This window comes from Aspergillus karnatakaensis, assembly GCF_047715665.1.
Source record: "Aspergillus karnatakaensis strain CBS 102800 unplaced genomic scaffold BJY04scaffold_16, whole genome shotgun sequence".
Taxonomy (NCBI): Eukaryota; Fungi; Ascomycota; class Eurotiomycetes; order Eurotiales; family Aspergillaceae; genus Aspergillus; species Aspergillus karnatakaensis.
The window spans coordinates 187,217-209,493 of NW_027395728.1; the positions used below are offsets into that span (position 1 = coordinate 187,217).

The 22,277-nt window shown below is 52.0% G+C and overlaps 8 protein-coding genes across 8 annotated transcripts; 6 read left to right on the forward strand and 2 right to left on the reverse strand.

Annotated features, from left to right (window-relative positions):
• Positions 1-88: 88 nt before the first annotated feature.
• On the forward strand, positions 89-549 carry BJY04DRAFT_216708 (uncharacterized protein; the record flags this gene model as incomplete). Its single annotated transcript, XM_073715832.1, has 2 exons — positions 89-164; positions 254-549. The coding sequence occupies 2 exons, from the start codon at positions 89-91 to the stop codon at positions 547-549; spliced, it is 372 nt and encodes a 123-aa protein (XP_073572805.1).
• A 1,011-nt stretch (positions 550-1,560) lies between these two features.
• BJY04DRAFT_216709 (Zn(II)2Cys6 transcription factor) lies at positions 1,561-3,266 on the forward strand (the record flags this gene model as incomplete). Its single annotated transcript, XM_073715833.1, has 2 exons — positions 1,561-1,656; positions 1,704-3,266. The coding sequence occupies 2 exons, from the start codon at positions 1,561-1,563 to the stop codon at positions 3,264-3,266; spliced, it is 1,659 nt and encodes a 552-aa protein (XP_073572806.1).
• A 3,983-nt stretch (positions 3,267-7,249) lies between these two features.
• Positions 7,250-8,402, forward strand: BJY04DRAFT_31651 (GLEYA domain-containing protein). The gene is made up of 2 exons (XM_073720118.1): positions 7,250-7,585; positions 7,642-8,402. Exons 1-2 carry the CDS (start codon positions 7,426-7,428, stop codon positions 8,226-8,228), a joined length of 747 nt encoding a protein of 248 aa, XP_073572807.1. The 5' UTR covers positions 7,250-7,425; the 3' UTR covers positions 8,229-8,402.
• Positions 8,403-8,834: 432 nt separating this feature from the next.
• Positions 8,835-9,359, forward strand: BJY04DRAFT_185526 (uncharacterized protein). The gene has a single exon (XM_073710785.1). It carries the CDS (start codon positions 8,888-8,890, stop codon positions 9,212-9,214), a length of 327 nt encoding a protein of 108 aa, XP_073572808.1. The 5' UTR covers positions 8,835-8,887; the 3' UTR covers positions 9,215-9,359.
• Positions 9,360-11,334: 1,975 nt separating this feature from the next.
• Positions 11,335-13,455, reverse strand: BJY04DRAFT_216712 (uncharacterized protein; the record flags this gene model as incomplete). The annotated part of the gene is made up of 1 exon (XM_073715834.1): positions 11,335-13,455. One exon carries the CDS (start codon positions 13,453-13,455, stop codon positions 11,335-11,337), a length of 2,121 nt encoding a protein of 706 aa, XP_073572809.1.
• A 1,142-nt stretch (positions 13,456-14,597) lies between these two features.
• On the forward strand, positions 14,598-15,785 carry BJY04DRAFT_206630 (bZIP transcription factor; the record flags this gene model as incomplete). The annotated part of the gene is made up of 2 exons (XM_073713737.1): positions 14,598-15,015; positions 15,055-15,785. The coding sequence occupies 2 exons, from the start codon at positions 14,598-14,600 to the stop codon at positions 15,783-15,785; spliced, it is 1,149 nt and encodes a 382-aa protein (XP_073572810.1).
• A 1,235-nt stretch (positions 15,786-17,020) lies between these two features.
• Positions 17,021-19,534, reverse strand: BJY04DRAFT_226800 (transcription factor domain-containing protein; the record flags this gene model as incomplete). The annotated part of the gene is made up of 4 exons (XM_073718496.1): positions 17,021-17,801; positions 17,866-18,800; positions 18,834-19,376; positions 19,430-19,534. The coding sequence occupies 4 exons, from the start codon at positions 19,532-19,534 to the stop codon at positions 17,192-17,194; spliced, it is 2,193 nt and encodes a 730-aa protein (XP_073572811.1). The 3' UTR covers positions 17,021-17,191.
• Positions 19,535-19,721: 187 nt separating this feature from the next.
• Positions 19,722-22,032, forward strand: BJY04DRAFT_226802 (putative alpha-L-rhamnosidase A; the record flags this gene model as incomplete). Its single annotated transcript, XM_073718497.1, has 4 exons — positions 19,722-19,770; positions 19,977-20,537; positions 20,592-21,109; positions 21,160-22,032. 4 exons carry the CDS (start codon positions 19,722-19,724, stop codon positions 22,030-22,032), a joined length of 2,001 nt encoding a protein of 666 aa, XP_073572812.1.
• Between the last annotated feature and the right edge of the window lie 245 nt (positions 22,033-22,277).

Below are 22,277 nucleotides of genomic sequence, written 5' to 3' on the forward strand. Positions count from 1 at the left end.
TGAGAAGACCGCATTATGCTTGTATAGCTAGATTTGTGTGAACATCGTCAACTCTAACTATCATTCTCCAGTTACTGTATCCGATGCAATGGTCACCCTGCAAGCAATCCGTTCCCACAACGCATCACTCCAATCCCTAGCCCCTGGCCTGGTCGCAGTCTTCGGTAGGCAATTATCTACACATCACGCTCCACCAAGCAAACCAAGCCGCATGTCTTACCAGAGCTTATTTCTCATCCACCTACTCCCACAGTTGGCGGCACCTCCGGCATCTCGCTAAGCACAGCCCTCGCTCTCGCCCGAGACACGCTATCGCCGAAAATCTACCTGGTCGGCCGCTCGCAACCAGCCGCCGACTCGGCCATAGCCAGTATTAAGTCCCTAAACCCGGGCGCCGAGACCACGTTCCTGCAGGGTGACATATCCCTGCTCGCGAATGTGGATAGATTTTGCGAGGAGATCGCAACGAGAGAGAAGAGGGTTAATCTCTTGTTCATGACGCCGGGGTATATGACACTGAAAGGAGAGATGAGACGTCCGAAGGACTAGATGGGAAGTTTTCGCTGCATTATTATGCGCGGATGAGGTTTGTTGATCGGTTGCTTCCGTTACTGTCTACTACTTCGGAAGACGGGGGGTTGTCGCGTGTGGTCTCGGTGCTTGACCCGGTTGTTAGTGTGCGGGCTGGTGGTGCAGGGAGGCTCAACTTTGAGGATCCAAGTTTAAAAGATAGCTTCTCGTTGAAGACGTGTGGGGACCATGCGAGTCTGATGAATAATTTCTACCTCGAGGGGATGGCGACGAGATATCCGAGGACGAGCTTCGTCCATGCTTACCCGTCTGGAGTGGATACGGGGTTGTTTAGGGATATGCCTGGCGGGAAGGTGATTCGGGGGCTGAAGTGGTTTATGGTTCCGGTTGAGGAAAGTGGTGAGCGGCATCTGTTTGCTGGGTATCCTTCACCAGGGAATGGTGGAAAAGGGAAGGATGAAGCGGTGGGAGGGAGTTATTGGTTGTATTGGATATTTTCCATGATATCCGGGGGCACGGAGCCTCCGAGGCCCCGCGGCTTCTAGAACAACGAGAGAAGAGTGAAATGTAACATAATTCTCTATGACTCATGACTTCCATCAACGTGGCTGGCAGCTGACGTGAGTGTGCATGAACACAATACACACACTCTGCATTGCAACGCTGGTGATTATCAATCTTTCACGGTATCCCACTGAGGCTCTCACATCGACGTGAAGAAAGACGGTGAGACTCAGAGACTGAGGATTGCTCCAACCGGGGCAGTGTTGGCTGGGGTTGTCCAATCGATGCCCTAAACACGAGCTCGGCCCCCACAGAATGTCCAGCGTTTCCATTGGCTATTCCAACCCACCAGAACAATTAAAGTATTCCAAATTGTCAAGAGGTGCCCGAGGCTGAAGAACAGGGCTGATGATCAGGGTGTGGCTTGGTGGTCGAGGCCTGCGGATTTTAACCCACCCCTCGCCCACAATTCATCCACTCGACAATTCCAAAAACGAAAACGAGAACGAACAATCTGTATACACAATGTTGACTGCTGACGCCCAGAGCAAATTCCGTCCTCGTCGCCGCCATCGCAAGTCGAGGAATGGCTGCATGGAATGTAAGCGTCGGAGGATCAAGGTGAGCTCCCCGCACCGGTGACACCAGCTCTACTGACATCTTTCCAGTGCGATGAGATGAAACCGTCATGCTCGCGATGTGTATTGACTCGCCAGCCATGTATCTGGCCGCCGGCATCTCAATCATCTATTGAGGACGACGCCCAGCTTCAACCCGAGGGGCTGTCCCTGACTCTACCGACTCCAAGTCCGCGGACTCAGTCTCCATCGCGATCGTCCTCAATGGAGGCGCCGCGACTATCACCACCGGTCTTTGCAGGATCAAGTAGTCCTCCCAGTCAGTACTTTGACTTTGACTTGACCGACACCGGCTTGTACCACCACTACCTGCAACATACAAGTCGGAATCTGACTCAAAACGCCAAAGACTTGTATGCATTGCAAATCGGCCTGCCAACACTGGCATTGCGAAGCAAAACAATTTTTCACTCCATCCTGGCAGTCTCCGCCGCATGCATGTGCTGCGACATGATCGCAAGAGAAAATCCCCCCGATGTGAACATTGTCCACCAAGTCCTAATGACTGGCTACCACCATTACAACGCCGCGAGCGAGAAGATCAGAGAATTGATCTCTAAACCAACAGCCGCCAAAGCCGGCCCTCTCCTCGCCGCACCCCCGCTGCTGGTCCCCTTTGCAACATCCAGCCAGCAAATCAACCACTGGATCTCCAGCAACATGATCGGCCCACAGCCACTGAAACGCCTCTCCACCACCCCCCGCGACGTGATCATCATCACCCGCGGCATCCGCGCAACCCTAATAGCCCTGAAATCCGGCGACATCAGCCCCAGCACCTCCCCCTCCCCCGCAACACCCCAGCCCTTCGAAGACCTCGAAGTCGACGACGACCCCCCCTCGCTGATCGACCCCAGCATGCCCCCATCCCCAATCCCCCTCTCCCACAGCCACCCCATGTACCCAATCATCGCCTCAACCTCCGCCGCCGCCTTCTCCAAACTCCAAGACCGCCTCGACTCGGCAATCCTCTACTCGCCAACCCAAAACGACGACCTCTCCGCCTGCGCAGCCGCCTTCAACGTCCTCTCCGACATCCGCTCCGGCACCTTCTCCCCGTCCCTCCAAATCCTCTTCCAAAACACCTCCATATCCGACCCACCCGTCATCACCCACCCACACATCCCCCAATGGCTCCTCACCTTAACCGCCCGGCCTGATCCCCCTTCCCCAACGGAACCCCTCACCCGCCCCTTCCTCAACTTCCTTGTCCAAGTCCCGCAATCCTACCTCGACCTGCTCCTCCCGCTGCTAGACCAACGCCTCGAAACTCCGCTCTCACCACAAGGCCATCCACTCCCGCCAGAACTATCCCAAGAGCAAGCCCTCGCACTCGACATCTACGCGCACTGGTCCGTGCTCATGCTGCTCGTCGAAGAAGAGAGCTGGTGGATCGGGAAACTAGCAGACGTCACGCTGGCGGGCATGTTGAATCGCTTTGGGAGTGATTTCGTGAGCAGGATTTGGCCGGGGGAGACGGCGATCAATATTAGCATTGCGAGTGGGGCGGCGGTGGGTGGGGAGGAGGGCGGGGAGGGGTGGTGGCCCAGGAGTATGTTGGGGGTTTCGAGGGAGATTGGGCGGTTTCGATAGGGTTGGTGTGAAATGTGTGATGAGCTGAGAGGAGACCTGGGGGTGATTATGTATAATGAATGCTCGATTTTCTTTTGTTTGTTAGAATTAGCCAAAATGTATTGCTGTTGTTTTATGTTGAGCTGCAACTGTGAATGACATATGATGAGGACTTCGGTTCGTTGCTTGTCAAATCAAAACTATTTGTCTTCTAAGTGAAAAAGTAATAAATGTGTGGTTCTTGCTAGAGTCAAGACCGGCCGTCGTGGTTGGTGTATACTACCTGGGATGTCCTCTCTTTGGTCGTGTTGGGAGATTATATGCCAAGGAATGGCATTGAAGTAGCGTACTGGTGAAGTCTGAGAGAGTTATGGATTGAGGAGAAAGGTTATAGATGTAAGTAAGGCAAAAGAATGACCGGCATCTACTAACAAGTCATACCATGCGGGGACCCTCGATGTCTAACCCCATGCTGCCACCTGCAGTCGACCTTTGATCCCATTATGGTTCCATCCTTCGTGTACCTATACTTGCCGTGTAGGTGGTCTAGTTTCTATAACCTCTGCAAAGACACCATCGCGTCAGTTGTAAATAGGCGCCCGGCCATTATCTAAGCGGCGTACCTATGCTGCGCCCCCAACCAGAACAGTCGAATCACGATGACGCCTTCCAGTTAGTCTCCGTCAATGCGATCCTGTGTGGAGCTGCGCCTCCAAGCTAAAGGCTGAGTTTGCCTGCCAAACTCTCCTATATCTTAACGACCGCGCGTCCAAAGCCAGGTCTACAATTCCACCTCTGCCTCCACTCGGCCCAGACATGGAGTCCAACTATCACCAAGTACCACGAGACCTACCTAATACCGATGAACCAGCGCAGCAAGATGCTCGCGAATCGCCCCCAATATCTCCTTTGCTACTTGACGATCGAAATCGGCAACCGACCGAGCAAGTTCCTCCTCTGCAGCCATTAGCCTCGTTTGAAAGCCGAAGAAATGATGGTATCGCACCATATCAACCGACAGGTAGAAAAGGCTTCTCATGGTACGACTTCAGTAATGACTGGTGGGTATTTGAGGTTCTCGCCTGGCTGCTAAGCGCTGTTTTCTGGATCGGCGTGGTTGTAACTTTAGATTCTTACGACGACGAACTCCTCTCGTCATGGAAGCACGGAATCACGCTCAATACACTCGTCTCTCTCGCAGCAACCGTGTCGCGAGCTGCCTTGGTGTTCCCCATCGCGTGTTGCATCGGTCAGTTGAAATGGCTGTGGCTCTCAGAGAAGCAAAGAGCGTTGCTCGACGTCGAAATCTTCGACGAAGCGAGCCGAAGTGCATGGGGTGCTGCCATGTTCTTATTCAAAAGGCCAACTGCGTGCGTACCGCCACGCTAATAGTGTATCTCTCGCTGACATGGCACTCTAGGATTCTAGCCTCGGTCGCATCGCTCCTCGCCATTCTGGTTGTCGCAACAGGCACAATCGCCCAGCAAGCTATAACATATCCGTCACTAACCACCACCGTTGGGGATGTTTCTCTCCCGTGGTCTCAATATTACACCCCATCATTGACAAGGGAGAGTAGAGGACGTGAGTCTTATAATACCCCTGCGTCGCCAGCATACTAACCCCGTCTCTGCAGTCCCACGACTCAGTACTAGTACAATTGGACCCGTCTACCGCGGCATCCTATACAACGGCAACGACTCCACGACCGTCCTCGGAACACAAGCGACATGTCCGACAGGAAACTGCACCTGGTCAGACCCATATACCACCCTCGCCATGTGCAGCACATGCTCCGACCTCTCTGATAAACTAACGTTCCACAATGACTCCAACTACGAGACGTACACTCTTCCCAACGGCCTCTCAGCGCAAACCTACTGGCCCGGTCCAATCCTAAACGAGACCTTTGTCATGAAAGGCGGGCTGGACCTACTAACCCTCAACGCCTACTACACCTCCGTGCTCAACATCTCAGCAATACAACAACGAGACAAAGCAATCGAATGCGCGCTCTACTTCTGCGTCAACGAGTACAACGCCACTGTGATAAACGGCCGACTCGAGGAAGAGCTCCTTTGGACTTCCCCATTTACCAGAAATCCCAACGAGACGAGCTCAGATACTCGCCCGTGGCGATGGCAAGCGAGTGAAATCACCAATATCCCGAACCCACTCCTCAACCTCACAGCACCACCGCACAGCACTGAACGACCGCCATTCTTCATCGACGCGTCATCGTATATCGTCCTCGCCGGCTTCCTAAACACAACATTATCAGGAACTGTATCAACAAACTCCGACGAAATCTCATCAGGTACGGAGTACGACTCGGATATAATGCAGTATCTAGCACTAGAGGGCATCGACGGACTCCCAACTGTCTTCGAGAACCTAGCTACGTCATTCACGACATATATTCGAAACCCCGAGAGGCTACCGCCGGGATTCGAGCGGACTACAGCACAAGGGCGGAGTACATCTACGGATACGTATATCCAGGTTGAGTGGGGGTATCTAGTGCCGACGTTCTTGGTGGAGATTGGGGTGGCCGTCCTTCTTGCATTAACGGTTGCAATGTCAGCAAGGAAGAGATCTGGGAGGAGAGGGGTCGGGGTGTGGAAGAATTCGGCGCTGGCGTTGGTGGGGGCTGTTGTTGGCGGGTTGCAGGAGGGGAAGTTGGCAAGGAATGCGTCGGACCAGGGTGTGGATACGGATGATGAGGGGATAGAGTTGCGTGCGCGTGATCGGGAGGAGGGACAAGAGGGAAGTAGTAGAAGAGATGGATCAGGGCCATTGCAAGGACTTTCTCTTGGGAAGAGCCTGGATAGGATGGAGCACATTGCCGGTGGCATTGAGGTGTCGCTGGTGAGGAGGGGGAGGGGTAGATGGGTGTTGCAGGGGTGATGGCCATGCTCCACAAGGGCTGAGAGTGAGAAAGTGCCCAGCAAACTGATAATTGATCAGTGGCTGGCTGAGTGGAATGGTATGACCTGTGTGGTCTCCTCATACTAGGTTGAAATGCTGGTCATATTCCATGATTCCGAGACAGCATATACCCATCTGACCTGAATAGACGCCTATGTGCTGCATCGTTTGAGCAAGCAGTCGAATTCACAACTGAATGGCGGTTATATGCTGGGGGCTGCTATGCACAATTGCACGAAGTGGAGATTTGACAGATGCAGGTCAGACGGTGCATGTAGCACAAGCTCGAGACCATGCGGCTGCGGAACAACCGGTTCTCAAGATTATCGGCTTTCCATTGGTCGTTATGCAGGTGAATATGCACGGACGTGCAGTATCACTACAGCCAGCTCATCGCAATTGGTCTGCAATCAGATGATCACTTGCGGTATAGCAATCTGGACCAGCATACGGAAAGGCAAGGCACATGGCTTGCTGAACTTTCTTTTTTTCTGTAGGAGAGAGATGACTACTCACGCGCGGGGTGAGCATACCCCGGAGATGCCTTTCCATCACAATACTCGAGAATGGCAAGTGGGGTAGGAAGTGTCCATCTGACTATAGCGGAGATGGAACCTGACGTGATTGAGTCTGGATGAATATAAAAGGAACACAGTCGATGGCAGAGGAGACCTGTATTCTGCAGTCAGAATTTACTTTCCTTTCAACCAAACAAACTGTCGACCAACCTTCTCAATATCATGAAGTGGCTACCAATTGTATTCTCGCTCCTCCTAGCAGCACATGGCCAGCCTTTGCTTATTGATTTTCCGGTTCTGCCTGTTTGTGCCTCGACCACTACTGTCACCCTGGGAGGCATTTACACTGTGACCTCTACCAGTACCGTGACATCGGTGTGTATCATCTCTCTGATAATGGGCCTCAGCTAACAGTTCCCAGGCCACCAGCACGATCACAGTGACGGCCCCTCCAAGTGTATGTCCATTGTCCATTTCATGGCATTGTTGTCTCTGACCATAGTAGGTATCTGTTGTGCGATCTACGACCACTGTTCTAAGCGCAACATCGATTACCTGCCTCAGCACAGCAACGACATTCTCGCCTTACCCGGCCCTGTTGGGAACCTTAGAGGTGCGGGCTCCACAGATCACACTACCTACCCTGTGCCCGTCGGTGCCAACAGTGACTATAATTCCCCCAACTGTGTCTAGTGGGCCTTGTACTCGCATTGACGGCGACTTCGATATCACGCATGTCTCTCTTTTGCTACACCCTATATAAAGCTGATACCGGGTCAAGCACTACCACTGTGACGTCCACAACACAGGGTGTCTCAACCACAACCACAACTCCAACAGAAACCCAAACAGTCACGGAAACTTGGATCCAGCCAACACCAACAAGCCACGATGGTAAATACTCATCTTCAGGCAACATGTCCCCTCACACAGCATCACTAACTAAACAGGCCTAAACTACTACCAATACATCAATGGCTACAACTACAACAGCGACACCACCGGCCTCGGCGGCGGCGGCTTCTCATCCTCCCACTGGTCCTTCAACAGCAGCTACTACACCTCCGGCCTAGCAAGAAACATCAACTTCGAATCCCCCACCTGGCCCACCGGCCCCGCAGTCTGCCAACTCCCCGGCCAATCCTCCGCAACAGACTGCACGCAGTGGACCGTCGTCTTCCAGGGTTTCATCTTCGCATCTGTCCCTGGCGTATACACCGTGCACTCGCCCACAGCCGCCGACTCACCAAACTGGCAAGACAACGCGGGCTTTTGGTGGGGTGGAGAGAAGGCATACTCACAATTCGGCGATGAGAATGTTGACGGCGCCGCGGTGCCGCGGGCTATCTCTGGGGTTGGGAATACGGTTGCGTATGAGCTTGTAGCGGGGGAGTTCTTGCCGTTCACGTTTATATTTGCGAATGGGCAGGGCCCTGCGGCGAATCGGGTCAGTGTTACCACGCCCAATGGGAGGGTGTATCCGGAGGACTTGGATGTTTTTGTGCCGCCTTGTGACGATAGTGCTTTTGTTCCCTGAGATTGTAGATGGTGCTGGGTGTTGAAGGGCACCTCAGTAGCCCGCATGCATCTGGGTCACCACCATGAGAGTCACATTCTCATCCGACGTTGAAGAACCAGACACATTATGAGCGTCTGATTCCTTAATTTCATATCAGCTTTCCTAGCTTCATTTCATTCTCCTCAATATCAGTATGGGGAAAAACACAATAGAATCACCAACATAATCATAGAGTCATGAAAGGTTAGGGCTCAACATACCATTTAATCTAATCTAATCTTCGACCTCCAAGTCAACTCACCGCTCGCTTACGGTCTCTCATGTAATGATCTCCTAAGATCTCCACATACTACGCTACTATCCCTCTTGGAGTATCAGCTCCACTGTCATGCCACTTCTTGCTTGAAACAAGCTCCCTGCGTGGATTTCTATTGGACAATACATCTTACCGTGTTTGGGTTAGGCTAACGATTCTGCAGAAACATATAGTATATTGAGACATAATCGCTGAGTAACGACGGTATACTGAGACCTTCATTTCACCAAAGATCGACATATACGTGGAATCAAGAATATTTAAAACCCCATAGCCCCTCACCGAGCCATAAATCATCAAGCAACAGCCTCCCTTCAAAACCAAACTCAACCAAACCACAAACACAACCACAATCCTCAAAATGAAAGCCTCCCTCGCCCTCCTCCCCCTCCTGTCCGCCCTAACAACCTCTGTCCTCGCCTTCGAACTGAAAGTAAACTACTACTCCGACGGCGGCTGCGACAACTACCTCACCTCCATCTGGCCCTACGACAACGACGAGTGCTACGACTACGACTACTCCGGGACAAACAGCGCCCTGATCGCTGACTGCAAGGGGTACCTGGGATGCACATGCACGTTCTACCAGGAGAAGGGCTGCCAGGGAACGCAGTCGCAGTTTGGGACCGCTTGCAAGAGTAACTGGGGTGGCGGGTGGAAGAGTATGAAGTGTACAGGATTCTTTTAAGAAAATCAAAATTGAGAGCCCTGAGTGGATAGGGCGCGCGTTCTAGCTTGGGGTGTTGATTGATGTTTGTGTGTATGTGTGTGAGTGTGCGTGTGATGGTAATTGCAAGGGTTGTCGTGGGTGGGCGGAATGGGAATTGCGAGGACGGGTATTCTGTACATATGTGAGAGGAACAACTCAGTTATCGAAAAGCCTGGCAGATGAAAATAAGGCTGGATTTCTTCGAACAGCAAGGTCATGTGTTGAAATGATCCACTACACTGTCTTTGCCAGCTGGTCGGGTAGATGCTACTATGTACACTGAACAGACCGCAGGTGAGGGATCAGTCTCCTTGTACCACTCTTAGATTCCCGTAACAGAACTAAAATGGGCAAAGGAGCTTGCAGCTGGCTATTGTAGACTATGAAATAAACATCCTGAAAAGTGTCCATCCTAGTCAATGCACGAAGCTTAGCTGGAACCTAAGATAGTACTGTTAGCCAAGTTCTATAGGGCGGGATGTTGTAAACCCCCAACCATGGACTGACTCGAGGTAAAATAGGAGAGGAGAGAACGGGGGCGGTAGAGCGACAGATAAAGCATCACGTCTCAACGTCGCCATCCTTGTTCATTCCTTGAGAAAATGACAACAGTGCGTCTGATTAAATCTGGACTGATTTGTGAGCCCCTTCGTGGATTGGCTGATCTAGTGATGTTGAGAATGGACATGATGCAAGAAACGCCTTGATAGTCATTTGAATGATCTATTGGGCTTACTGGGCGGGATGGCGACCTAGTTGATTTTTTCTACGGTGAACTGGTAGGGACAGGGCCAAAAACTTTCTTGGTAAAATCATAACTAACTTGAGACGGGTCTTATTTCGTGGCACTCATAGTCCTGATGTTAAATCAAATTTATCCCCAAGGCTTGTTTGTCGGTAGACACACTGGTAAATGGAAGAAGGGGAAAAAAGGCCAAGTACCAAACGCGCGATAGACGAACGCAAACAACCATAAACATGTCCCTTATACCCCACTAAAGCCTCGTGCATTCTCCGAATATGCTCGGTCGGATAATCCTTCCCGTTGAAAGGCTTGCACCGTGAGTGATAAGGCAGCGAAGCTGAGGTAGATTGATATGGACGGGACAATCGTGGCGAAGACGAATTGTCACACGCGTAGGTTCTCCAGAGGACGGGCGGCGAAACTGTCGTAGATTGAGATAGATGGGACTATTGTGGCGAAGACGAACGGACACGCGCGTAACTCGTCGAGGGTACGTACGGCCAGAATGTCGTAGATTGAGTTGGACCGGCCGAATGTGGCCAAGACGAATGGACAAACACGCAAGTCCCCCAGAGCACGTACAGCCCCTACATGTGCATTGCAAACCTGGGAAATACCATGGACGTCATTAGCCATGCCTTGCATTAGGGCGCCTGGGATTTTAGAGTAATACCAACCGCGCCTCGAGTCCGACTCGGCAGTTCCCATGCACCGCGGATGGGGTCTGCGGCGGTGCAGGTGGCACGTCGGAAAAGACAGGCTGGTTCATTTTTTTTTTTGGTCTGCATGTTGGACGGTATATTGTGAAGTTGCGGCGCTTGCCAGTGTGAACTCCGAGCATGAGATGGAAAGTTCTCGCAGGGTGCTGAGTACTCGCGCGCGCTGGAGCAGGGTAGAGCGGTGTCTCGAGGATATTTAGAATTTAGAGGAGCGAAATAAGAATTAGAATCATAACCCGGTGAGGGAGTGCTGGGGGAGTAAGTATACTGGATCTGTGCCACCTGTAGCTGGTGTAAGCACGAATCTCAATAGTCTATCCTGATATGTGGGAGTGAGCGGTGTCTTGAAGGGAGTTGGCTTCCAGCGCACGGAAGAAGCACTAACAAAGCATGTATAATAGACCTCTGGAGCTGTTTTGTCAAACATCCAACGGCCGGTCTGGTATACTTGCTATTTGGCAAAAGCTTTCCTGTGAGCAGCTGGACTTTTGGTGACCATGCAGCAGCCAGCGAACCCTTGCTAGCAGATATTCGCCATTGGACAAGTCGACAGTGGAATTGATAGTCTTCAGTAGTCTCGACATCTGGCTTGAGTACCCAGCAATGCTCTATACAAGTCAAGTACGCTCGCTAGACTACGCCGTATGGCCCATCCCAGCACGAACATACAAAGCTTGCACCAGATATCCCGGCTCTGGCTTGAACGATTTTGAGCAATGAGGGCACACAGCCTCGTAGATAGTGCCCGAGAAATCCCCGACGGGAGAGTCGCGCTGACAACAAGGACACCGCGCCGCGATCTCAAGTAAACTGGGATATGAGCTTGTCCAGTTCCGCACATCCTGCTTCGTTTTATCCCTGTACCACTGCCTTTGCTGGTCAGAGAGATCGTTTTCGTACCAGAAGACATCATAGAAACGCATCTTCGCTATTTCGGGCGAGTTCTCGAGAACCCTTGTGCTTTCGATGCTGAAAGAGCCATTCTGCCCCCACTTTTTACCCCATGAGTTCAGGAAAGAGAGTGATGTCGGGGTACAGGCGTACAGTACCACTGCATGCCCACCGCCATCAGACTGATTGTGATAAGGCTCCATTTCAGCGTAGGTGAGAATCTCGGTACAAGTTTGTGGGTCCTCAAAGTGTTTTTTAAATTGCCCATAGCCCGCTTTCAATAAACGGAACGTTGCTACTACCGGTCGGCGACGAAGTACTGCTTGTCGTGCGCCAGCCTCATCCACCTGACGATAATGAAGGCGATCAGTTGCTACTGCTGCTTTCAGAACTTGCTCTGTGACACGTCCGTTTTCTCGGGGTGGAAACAACTTGAGAATAGGGTTTCTGATCTCTTCAACAGTCTTGCGATGAACGCCCTCAGGTTGGTAAATGCGCAAAAGAGCCATGTATATTACTGCCGCGATGGCATGGGCATAGCAGGTCTTTGATTGCTTTTGATCAGAGGGGTCCTGGCATGTTTCGACCAGTTTGCTGTTGATGATTTTGTCCAGTTTGATGCGGCCGATAATGTCCAGCATTGCATCGGTCTTACCAAGCTGTGCGGATACGAGAAGCGAGCAAAATTCATCTAGTGCTGTCGTGCTGCAGACTGAAGCGTACAATGAGCACTCGCCAGACGAGGGAACTTCCCAGCCCACCGAAGTGAGGACGGGGATTGGATGCTTGTCCACGGGGACGACGCTGGCACTGTCAAAGAGCAATTTCTGACCTTTGTGCCATTTACTGGATTTTCTATCGTAGAGTCGCCGCTCGATAGTATTAGTATGATTGGTAAGGAACAAACTCGCGATAGTGACTTGTGCTTTCTTCAAGTCGCGAGCCATAGGCAATGGGTAGTCGACGTCCGTTGACATTCCATCGGAAACGAGTAGCAGCAGACGGGTTTCAGTGACAGGCGTACCTTGAAATGTTGCTAGAGCCTGCTTCAGTGCATATTGCAAGGGCGTTTCCCCGTAGATGAACTCATCTAGGCTGTTCAAGGCATCGGTATTGCCTGCAGCAGAGCGCGCGTTGAGCCTCTGAAGCAGGTGAACCACATCCTCCACAGGGCGAGGAACAAACTCGGTAAATTGTTGCAGCCAGTCGCTGCATATCTCATGTGCAAGTTTCAAGGCCTTCGAAGAATCGACAATCAAATCCTCGACGTGTGTACCGAGCCTTCTACCATTGTCCGTCCCGACCATGTCGAGGATATAGGAACCCACGACAGGGACCTGAGAGACTGCGCCGTTAACGAACTTGTCGATAGCAGCACCGGTACCCCTAGTTCCACTTTGTATACCATCGAGCTGCTCTTGCGTCGGTATCGCGTTGACAAACTCGTCAATACGGCCGGTATGGACATCGAGGTACGCGTGGACGATGCCGGCTTCGCTGCTCGTCAGCTTCGACCTAATATACTCAGTAATGTGCGACAAATTCCTCGTGTTTGCTAGTTCGATCAGCCTATCATGACCTGATCGACCACCATCCTGGTTACCAAGCAGAGCCTCTGCCACCCCACACAGGTCAACAGCCGATGGGCGTCCATGCTCTTCCTTGAGCCCAAAAGCAGCAACAAACATCACGGCTTGCAGATCCCTCTGCAGCTCGGTTTCAGCGACCCGTAGGGCTGCCGAAATAGCAGCATGAAGACGATCGATCGGGCGTTCGTCTGCCGTTTTCGACTCCAGTACTTCGCGCATGGAGCCTGATACATCGAGCAGGCAGCCGATTAGTGTCTTGGTTATCTTGTCAGACATTGTAGATGGGCAATAAGAGCTATATCTGGATGAGAGTATTGGGGAACGATTGATGCAGAGCCAAAGTCAGCTTTCTGGATGGTAGGTGAGCTCGCCTGAAAGTCAGCCTCAGGTAGCAGTGCCTTCATGGCGGGGTAATGCAATGCTTATTAGGTATATTATAGGGCTGTGCAATAGGTTACAGGTGTGGGCTGGCGCTTTGATTCGCCCATGGTGCGCATGCATGGTTTGCTTTTTCCAACCTGTGTGTTTCTCGACTGCCACCTAGGAAGCTCCAAGGCTAGCCCTGTCTCGCCCTTACGATCATTGTGTTCTTGAATTTTCTATCATGGAAACTTGCATCTTGGACACAGACGCAGTATACTAACAGTGAGGTTCCTTTCAAGCTTCTATAAGCAATATTCTTTTGATAGTACCCTCGCTTCTGTTAACCTCTGCTCCCTGCTATATTCTGTAGCCCGAGGGCCAGCCTATGCTAGAGATCACGCGGCTCGCCCTCTCACTTGGCTTCCAATGGCTGTGCAACTCCTATCGCGATACCAATGAATGCTCGGGCTAGTCGAGACAGATGCATTAAATAGTCCGAATAGACCCAGGTCAACGCGGTAAGAATCGTCAGAGGGATGCTAATAACCCAGTAGAGCCAGAAATTACGCGCAGCGAACCAGGTTTGTTCCTGATTCTCAGAATCCCAGGGCTGCTTAGAAAAAGGTTCTGGACTGCAATTCCTATACGACACCCAGGTTGAATGTTCTATACCTTCGCGTACTTTGAACATGTCAATTTCCCCAGCACTTTAAATTACATCCAGCTCATGAGAACTAGAGTTGTTCTTGCTCTGTTTGATTGCTAGGAGCGCTGCAGTTCCCAACGTTGAGGGTTCTCTGGATAGCCGAGGTAGGAGCCATGATTACAATATCAGCTTTTTTTTCCTTCTCCACCTGCACTTCGACCACTCTGAGCGACTCAGAATTCACTTAAGCCGGGAATGTATGAGCCGACAGCACAATATGTCCATACAAAGAAACGTATTGTCATCTTCGGCCTGGTCCATCACCGTAGAGGCGGAAGAAGCTCCTCCGACAAACTCACTGGCGACAACCGATGAACCCCTCGACAATAGCTCCAAGCCAAACCCTATCATGCCGACTACAACACCCGCCTCAAAGCATACAGGCCGGCCTCGTCTAGACCCAAATAGCCAAGCGGTGCTGTCGGATGATCGTCGGACCCAGATTCGACGCGCCCAGCGCACCTACCGGGTGAAGAAGGAGGCTGTCTTTCGTGCAGCCACAGCACGGGTTGAGGAGCTGGAGGCTAAATTCAAGACACTCTCACGGGATCTGAATGATCTCTGTGGTGGCCCCGAATGCCAGGATCTCCGGTTCTCGCATCCTGGTGTATACACGGAACTAAATCGGATCCGCCAGTCCCTCGCCCAGATCGCAACGCCACCCCCAGGTGCAACTAGTGGGTCTTCGTGTGAAGCAAGTCAAGCACCTATGCAACAGAGTCTTTCTGACGATACCGAGGCACTAGGGTCTCAAATCATGCAGTATGGTACCAGTGGCAACGCAAGCCTTTGTACCTTTGAACCAGTCATCCACTTCGAACATAACATCCCCACCACACCAAATACCCCTTCACCCACCTATACACTGAGCACGTCTGACCACACATACTCCCATCTCGAATCCCGGCTATCACGCCGCATACAGCGACATGCTCTTGAGCGAGCATATCAAACCTTCACAAGCCCCCACTCACACCCCCACGAAGTGTACCGCATGTTCAGACTAGTTCCCTGCATCAAAGACCCCTCACAAATGCTCCCTCGGCTCCAGCAGCTTTTAAGCGGTGGCTCTTCCGATCCGCTGGAGGTAGCCGGTCTACCATTCTATACTCTCGGCGGAGCAGGTACGCATTATCCTAATCACGATGACGCCGGCGAGCCGGTATATCCTGAGCATATGAGGAAGCCGGGCCGGATATTAGGGATCCTGCCAGCTTCTACCGGAGGCGAGAGAGACAGACAGGAGTTACTACAAATTTGGGGCATGAATGGGGAGTGGTTTGATTGTCGAGATGTGGAGGGCTATCTCCGTGAGCAAGGAGTCGGTGGTTCCCAGAACATCCAGTGCTTGGGGAATCGGGCTTTTGATCTGGGCTTTTTCATCTCGAGTATGTTGTGCCCTTGCTCCGTGTCCTGGACTAACGTCATTCTAACCCTGCTAGGACTGCTGAATGGGCTCGTTATACTTGGGCGAGCTCCAGGGTTCAAGAAGGCAGATGTTGCTGAGGCGTTTCACTCCTCGTTTGGATCACACTAAACATTCGAGGGGGTGTATATGTTCGGAGATCCATTCGAGTACCGGTGATAGCCCTAATAATCGCTTCCTACGCCCAAAGCAATGCTCGAAATCTGTGGGAATACTCCTTTGAATCACTTCCTAATTAATTCCAAAGGTTCCAGCCCAGTTCGTCGATAGGAATCGCAAGCTTTCTGTAAGCGACTCGCTCGGACATGTACGTCCGGATATCCGCAACCCCTCCCATAGCACCCAAATAAGCTCGCTATAGTTTGATATCAGACAGTAGGCCACTCGACCCGAATATAGATCCAAGTATAAAGTTATATGAACCATCTGCCCGGCTATTATACCCAAGCCGTAATTACTGCACGAGTCAAACAGATGATCGAAGGCAGCCCAACAACATCACCCGTTCGGCAATACAAAGTCCGAAGGGTGTCCGAACCCAATAGAAGTCGCCAGCCAGGGCCCGGATATTCTGCTACTTCAGAACTTTCTCAAGAGTCACGCAGCCCAGCTCTGTACACTACACGACCCTGACACATACCTATACAACAACAATGTTTAAGCACTGCCAGCCTCCATCTCCCGCCACCCAACGGCTAGCATTTCGCTCAAGCGCACGGGCACGGTCTTCTCACTCCCAGTCTCTCGCCGCTACACCTCCTCCAAACCCAATAACCATGCAAGTCCCAACGCCCAAAACACACGCCGCAACCTAAACCGCCTCTTCCAACCCCTAACCCGCTTCTTCACCTGGTACGCCCACCAGCAGCAACACAGACCCTACACCACCCAACTCTGCAGCACCCCGGTGATCTACTCCCTCGGCGACTTCTCAGCCCAGCTTCTCGGCCCAGACACATACGACCCGCACCGCTCCCTTCGAAGCATAATCATCGGCCTGGTAACCTCCTTGCCAAGCTACAAGTGGTTCCTCTTCCTGGGTCGGCAGTTCAACTACCCCTCCTCTGCGGTTCTCTCAACGGGTGCGAAGGTCATTGTGAACCATCTGTTCTAGACGCCGCTATTTAATGTTTATTTCTTTGGCTTTCATGCTCTGCTCTCTGGTGAGGGTGTTGATGGTGCCGTGGAAGAGGGTTCGGCAGACGGTGCCGGAGAGTATTCCCAGGAGTTTTCTCTACTGGCCTGTTGTGACGGCGGTTAACTTTACGTATGTGCCGGCGAGGTCGAGGGCGGTTGCTACGGGGGTTGCGGCGGTGTTTTGGCAGTCTTATGTGAGTTGGCTGAACGGGAGGGTAGAGAGGAATGGGAGGGCAGAGAGGAATGGAACGGTAGAGAGGGGAGCGGGTGGTGTGGAAAGGGGGGTGGATGATTTGGCCCTCGGTGAATAGTAGGCATTGTGTCATTGCTTTTGGATGTATGTCAAGTAAGTGACTCACTTGGTCCATGCTGCTGTCGGTTTAGTCCTGTGTGAAAATGCCAAATATCGTGTCGTCTGCAATGGAGCTGTACCAAGGGCTGTCCCAGTTGTCTGGATGTGCGGGTGCCGTTCCGTCGAGACCCGAGATACCGTACATTTCAGTAAGGGGAGGTGTGGGGTGATTGTTGTTCATGGTCAGGTCATTGCCGTTGCCAGTGCCATTGCCATTGCCATCGGTACTAGGCCCGTCCATGTCAACTCGTTCCGCCACGCCCTTCACCCGCCGCATGAGTGTCCTGAGTAGCTTCATTGGCCGCTTGAGGGAGTGGCTGCACCCTGCCTCAATCTCTAGCAGCGCCGTCCAGAAGAACTGGATACATTCAAGGTACTTCTCGTGCTCACCGTCTTGAATGTGAGCGCTCTGCTGCAGAAGGACAAGGACGGCGCTGTATGTTGCATAGGAGATCCCGTAGTGTACACGCCGCAGAGTAAATGCTTTCTTGTAAGCTTCGATCAGCTTGCATATTCGGAAAGCGGCGTCAATACACTTGATCCTGCCTTCGGCGGGAGTTAGGTTGGACGTGTGGTCGAAGTAGGTTCCGGAGAGGAATGCCTGCTCGGTTAGGATGATCAGGGTGTAGTAGGTGGTGCTGTTGTAGTAATTAGCATATGTACTTTGCACGAATCAATTATGCTAGAACCTGGGGCTCTTACTGGGGGGCTATCTGGTTCGGCGGAGGGGTATCGTCGACGTTAGGATCGAATCGTAGGTGGAGAGGTAGAGTGTCTTTCCATTCAGCTAGTGTTGCGCGGATCTCGCCTCGAGTCTGAATGTGATCCAATATCGACCGTTTACTGCTTTTGATTGAGTAGAATGAATCTATAATTTGCGCCGCGATGATAGATAGGCGGAGGAGAGAATGGAACGTGGAAATCGCATATGACGGTCGACCTCGGTAAGGTGTGGTGCAATCGAGCACTGGAGTTTGAGGATCTACATAAGGCCGCCATTCTTCCATCTCCTCGTATGTATCCAGATACTGTTGTGGGATGCTGCAGTCATCCTGGTGGATAGATGGCGGTCGGCCGAGGAAGAGGGATTGAAATTTGACATTGGCGTATGCGCCCCAAAAGACTCTTCGTCGCATTTCCGTTTCAATGCAGGAGGTAGTGAACTCAGCTTCGCCTTGAGGAGAGACGCCGTCTAAGTGATAGCCGAGATCCAAGATCATCCGGTGAGCCATGCCAGAGTAGACCCAGGCAGCACTTTGCTTGCCATATTGTAACAAGCAGGCGCCACAGGCCAGTAGCGCAACCACTATCGGCATGTTTGGCTGATCAATGTACCCCACGAGTAGATTCTTAAATCGTTCATAGAATCTTAGTCCGCTTGTTTCTGGCCGGGAATGCACATCCCCAGTAACGCAATCGGTATAAAGACTACTCTGTAGGTAGATCGCATTCAGGAGCAGCTTGTTAATATACGGCCCATTGTTAATGAGACTGTCCATAATCGCGGGGCGATATGTCAGGAGATATAACAGATGTAGACGATTCCAGTGCAAGTCTAGCAAATGCAGTGCCAGATTTGCCGAAACGCCGTCGAAGTCTATGTTTTTCAGTATGCTCGGGGTGACATATAGCGTAATCTCTTTTTATTGGCTTAGCACGGCGTTTGAAACAAGACGATCCTGTACAGCACACTCTGAGACATTCTGTTGATCACTCTGTTGGGAATGTGGGTTTGGCAGAGACGAATGAGAAGCATGGTCCTGCAGCAGACTAGTGACGCCATATACTTGCACTTCGCATGCATCTCTCGCGGGCTCAGGGCCAGTCGCTAGTTTCTGTCCATCGACACGTTGTTCGACTGGGGAGTGAGGCGCTGCCGTCTGCAGCCTGGGGCCTCTTTGGTCGTTGTGTATTGCAGTAGAGGACTGCCGGGCATTTCTAGCTGCGGAGCGCAGATTCTTGTGTCCATGATCGAGTTGAATCGGCTGGTTCAGGCCACGATTGCCATGTATTGAGGCTTCAGTTTCCCGCGCCTGCTCTGAGGTAATCTGCTCCTGTATCTGGCCCCTCAGATCCTCGAGCTGCCGTTGCAGCGCCCGTACATTCGTCTTCTTTGATCGGTTGGCGGTCTTCCTGGCATCCTGTGGATACTCGCACAACTGTCCCCGCAGTTGGCATTTCTTACATTCTGGCTGTTGCCCGTCACATTTTACCTTTGTCCGGGTGTGTCAGCGCATTGGGAAGGGTGCAAAACAGGAGGAGTCACCTTTCTCCGACGGCAGTTCCCGCAGGTGCGGCAGATAGCCTCTGGTCGGGTACGAGGACTAGATCTTTGATCGTCCACACCGTCTGATTGGATTGGAGCGGACATGGGGCCTTCGGACTGGACATGTTGAGATGGGCGGGAAAGGGAAGTCCGCATGTCCGATAACTAGTTAGATGACGGGGATCTTAGTCACGCGAGCCAGGCAACTGAACCAGCCAATCAGGTGGCAGAGAGCATATCTTGCCTGGGCAGGAAGTCCCTTCGGTTGAAATAGAAGATCCTGGGCAGCGCAATGCCCCGAAATCCGCCTGCAATTTCCGTTGGGGTAGTTGTTTGTGGGGGTAATACGCGGGGAGGCCTTGGGGTATTATCTTTGGCACTTGGCGTCAGGCTAAATATCGGCTGCTATTTCACCGAGGCTGCATATAAAAGAATTCCAAGGCTCTAGTAGATCATGGGGTTCGTGTTGAGCTAGTCTGGTCAAAAACAGATTCAATCTTCTCCAGGATGCGACTCCAAGCGCTGTACCAGCTAGCTTCGGCTCTAGCCTGCTGTGCTCTTACGACGGCTATACCCTACGAAGAGTACATCCTTGCGCCCAAATCGAGGACACTGAAGCCTATTTCTGTTAGGGAGGTTAATGGTACTGTTCATCATGCAGATTTCCTACTGGATGGAGGCAGAGGGATTGCCACTTTTAGTGGGAATAGCTGGGTGACGTTCGACTACGGCAAGAACATAGGGGGCTTACTCTCTATCGACGTTGCGGGTCTGGTAGGAAAGCCTGCAGATGCTTTCATCGGTATCACCTTCTCCGAATCCTCGGTTTTCATTAGCCCGAACTCAAGCGATGGTCAATCAGATGGTGGACGAGGCGAGAAGATCTATCTCAACGTGAAGGATGGCAAGGGTAGATACACCTTACCCAAGGATAGGATTCGAGGAGGATTCCGATTTGTCACGCTGTCAGTCAATTTGAGCACTGACGAGGCAATCAAACTCCGCTCCCTCACGACTCACTACACACCGGTTCCCCATCGTGACCCGAGAGATTACACGGGGTACTTCCACAGTGATGACGAGTTGTTGAATCGGATATGGTACGCAGGTATGTTTTGAGCCCCACTGCACTCTCTTAAATAAAGCTAAAGCACTGTACTAGGTGCATACACGGCGCAAATGAACACCATCGACCCAACAACAGGCGAATCGAAATTTGGTGGCCGAACGGCAGAAGGAACATACACATGGTCGCTCAACACGACAGTCTGCGAATCCAAAGCTGCTTGCCTTGTTGATGGCGCTAAACGAGACCGCTTGGTTTGGCCAGGTGACCTCGTTGTCCAAGCCCAGACGGTAGCTGTTTCCACATACGATATGATTCCGCTCCGAGACTCAATTGAGTCTCTGTTCTATGGGCAACATGACAATGGAATGCTACCGTATCTTGGTTGGGACTTTCAGGGACGAAAACACAGCTATATCTCGTTTACGTACCACCTCCACAACCTCATCACGCTGGGGCACTATGCTAGATACTCCGGTGACAATGAGTACCTAGCCGCGAAGTGGCCGAGTTTCAAAAGAGGTATCAACTGGTCATTGAGTCATATCGACGACTCGGGCTTGATGAATGTTACGTCGAATAGAGACTGGCTAAGAGTCGGCATGGGCGGCCATGTAAGTCTCCCACTGATTCATCCTCACAAACAAAACACTGACCTCATTAGAACATCGAAGCAAACGCAATCCTCTACCACATCCTCAACCTAGGCACCAAACTCGCCCACTCTCTAAACGACGCCGTAGCCGTGAGCACCTGGTCAACCTACGCCGAAACCATCAAAACCCAAACCCTCACACACCACTGGGACGCCGCCGCCAACCTCTACACCGACAACGAAACAACAACCCTCCACCCGCAAGACGGCAACGTCTGGGCCATCCTCTCAAACCTCACATCCACCCCCTCCCAATCCCTTGCCATCTCCGACGCCCTCGCATCCCGATGGGGTCCATACGGCGCCCCAGCCCCAGAGGCCTACGGCACAACAATCTCCCCCTTCATCAGCGGTCTTGAATGCGAAGCAAACTTCCAGATCAAGCAAGCCAGTCGTGCACTAGACCTCATCCGTCTACAATGGGGATACATGCTCGACGGCGAGCCGATGACAAACTCAACCTTTGTAGAAGGGTATTCAACGGACGGGAGTCTTGTGTACCGGGCATACAGGGAGTACTCCCGCATCAGTCATGCTCATGGGTGGTCTACGGCGCCGACGTATCTTCTCACGAGCTATGTGGGTGGGATCCATATTGAGGACGGGGGATCTAGCTGGCGGGTCGAGCCGCTTGTTGGGGATTTGAAGAGGATTGAGACGGGGTTTAGGACCGGGAAAGGCAGATTTTCGATCGAGATCAGGGCGGATGGCACGGGTGGGATTAAAGATCTTGAGTTTTGTACTCCTGGGGGTACGATTGGGTCGGTTGTATTGCAGCAGGATGGGTGGCTTGTGCATGGGGGACGGAAAGTGCGAGTCAGAGGAGGGATAGAGACTAAAGGGGTGCAGGGTGGGTGTTGGAAATTCAGGCCGAGCCGTTAATAGCTTTGGTTGGAGCGTCACATCGGGCTATTTATGCTTCTGTAGTGGTTGGTGACGGTGGATGATTGGATTCTAGTGCTTCGCATAAAACATACCGTTTTCTTACTATATGCTAGCAAGTAAGCATACAAGCGTGTGTAGACCTCTGAGTCCTTGAGTAGCACCATTCAGCGCTCTGGGAGCCAATGGGACTCCAACAGGGTTGGTTAGCTGCATCGTTCATTCTCTTCACGTTCACCAATCTG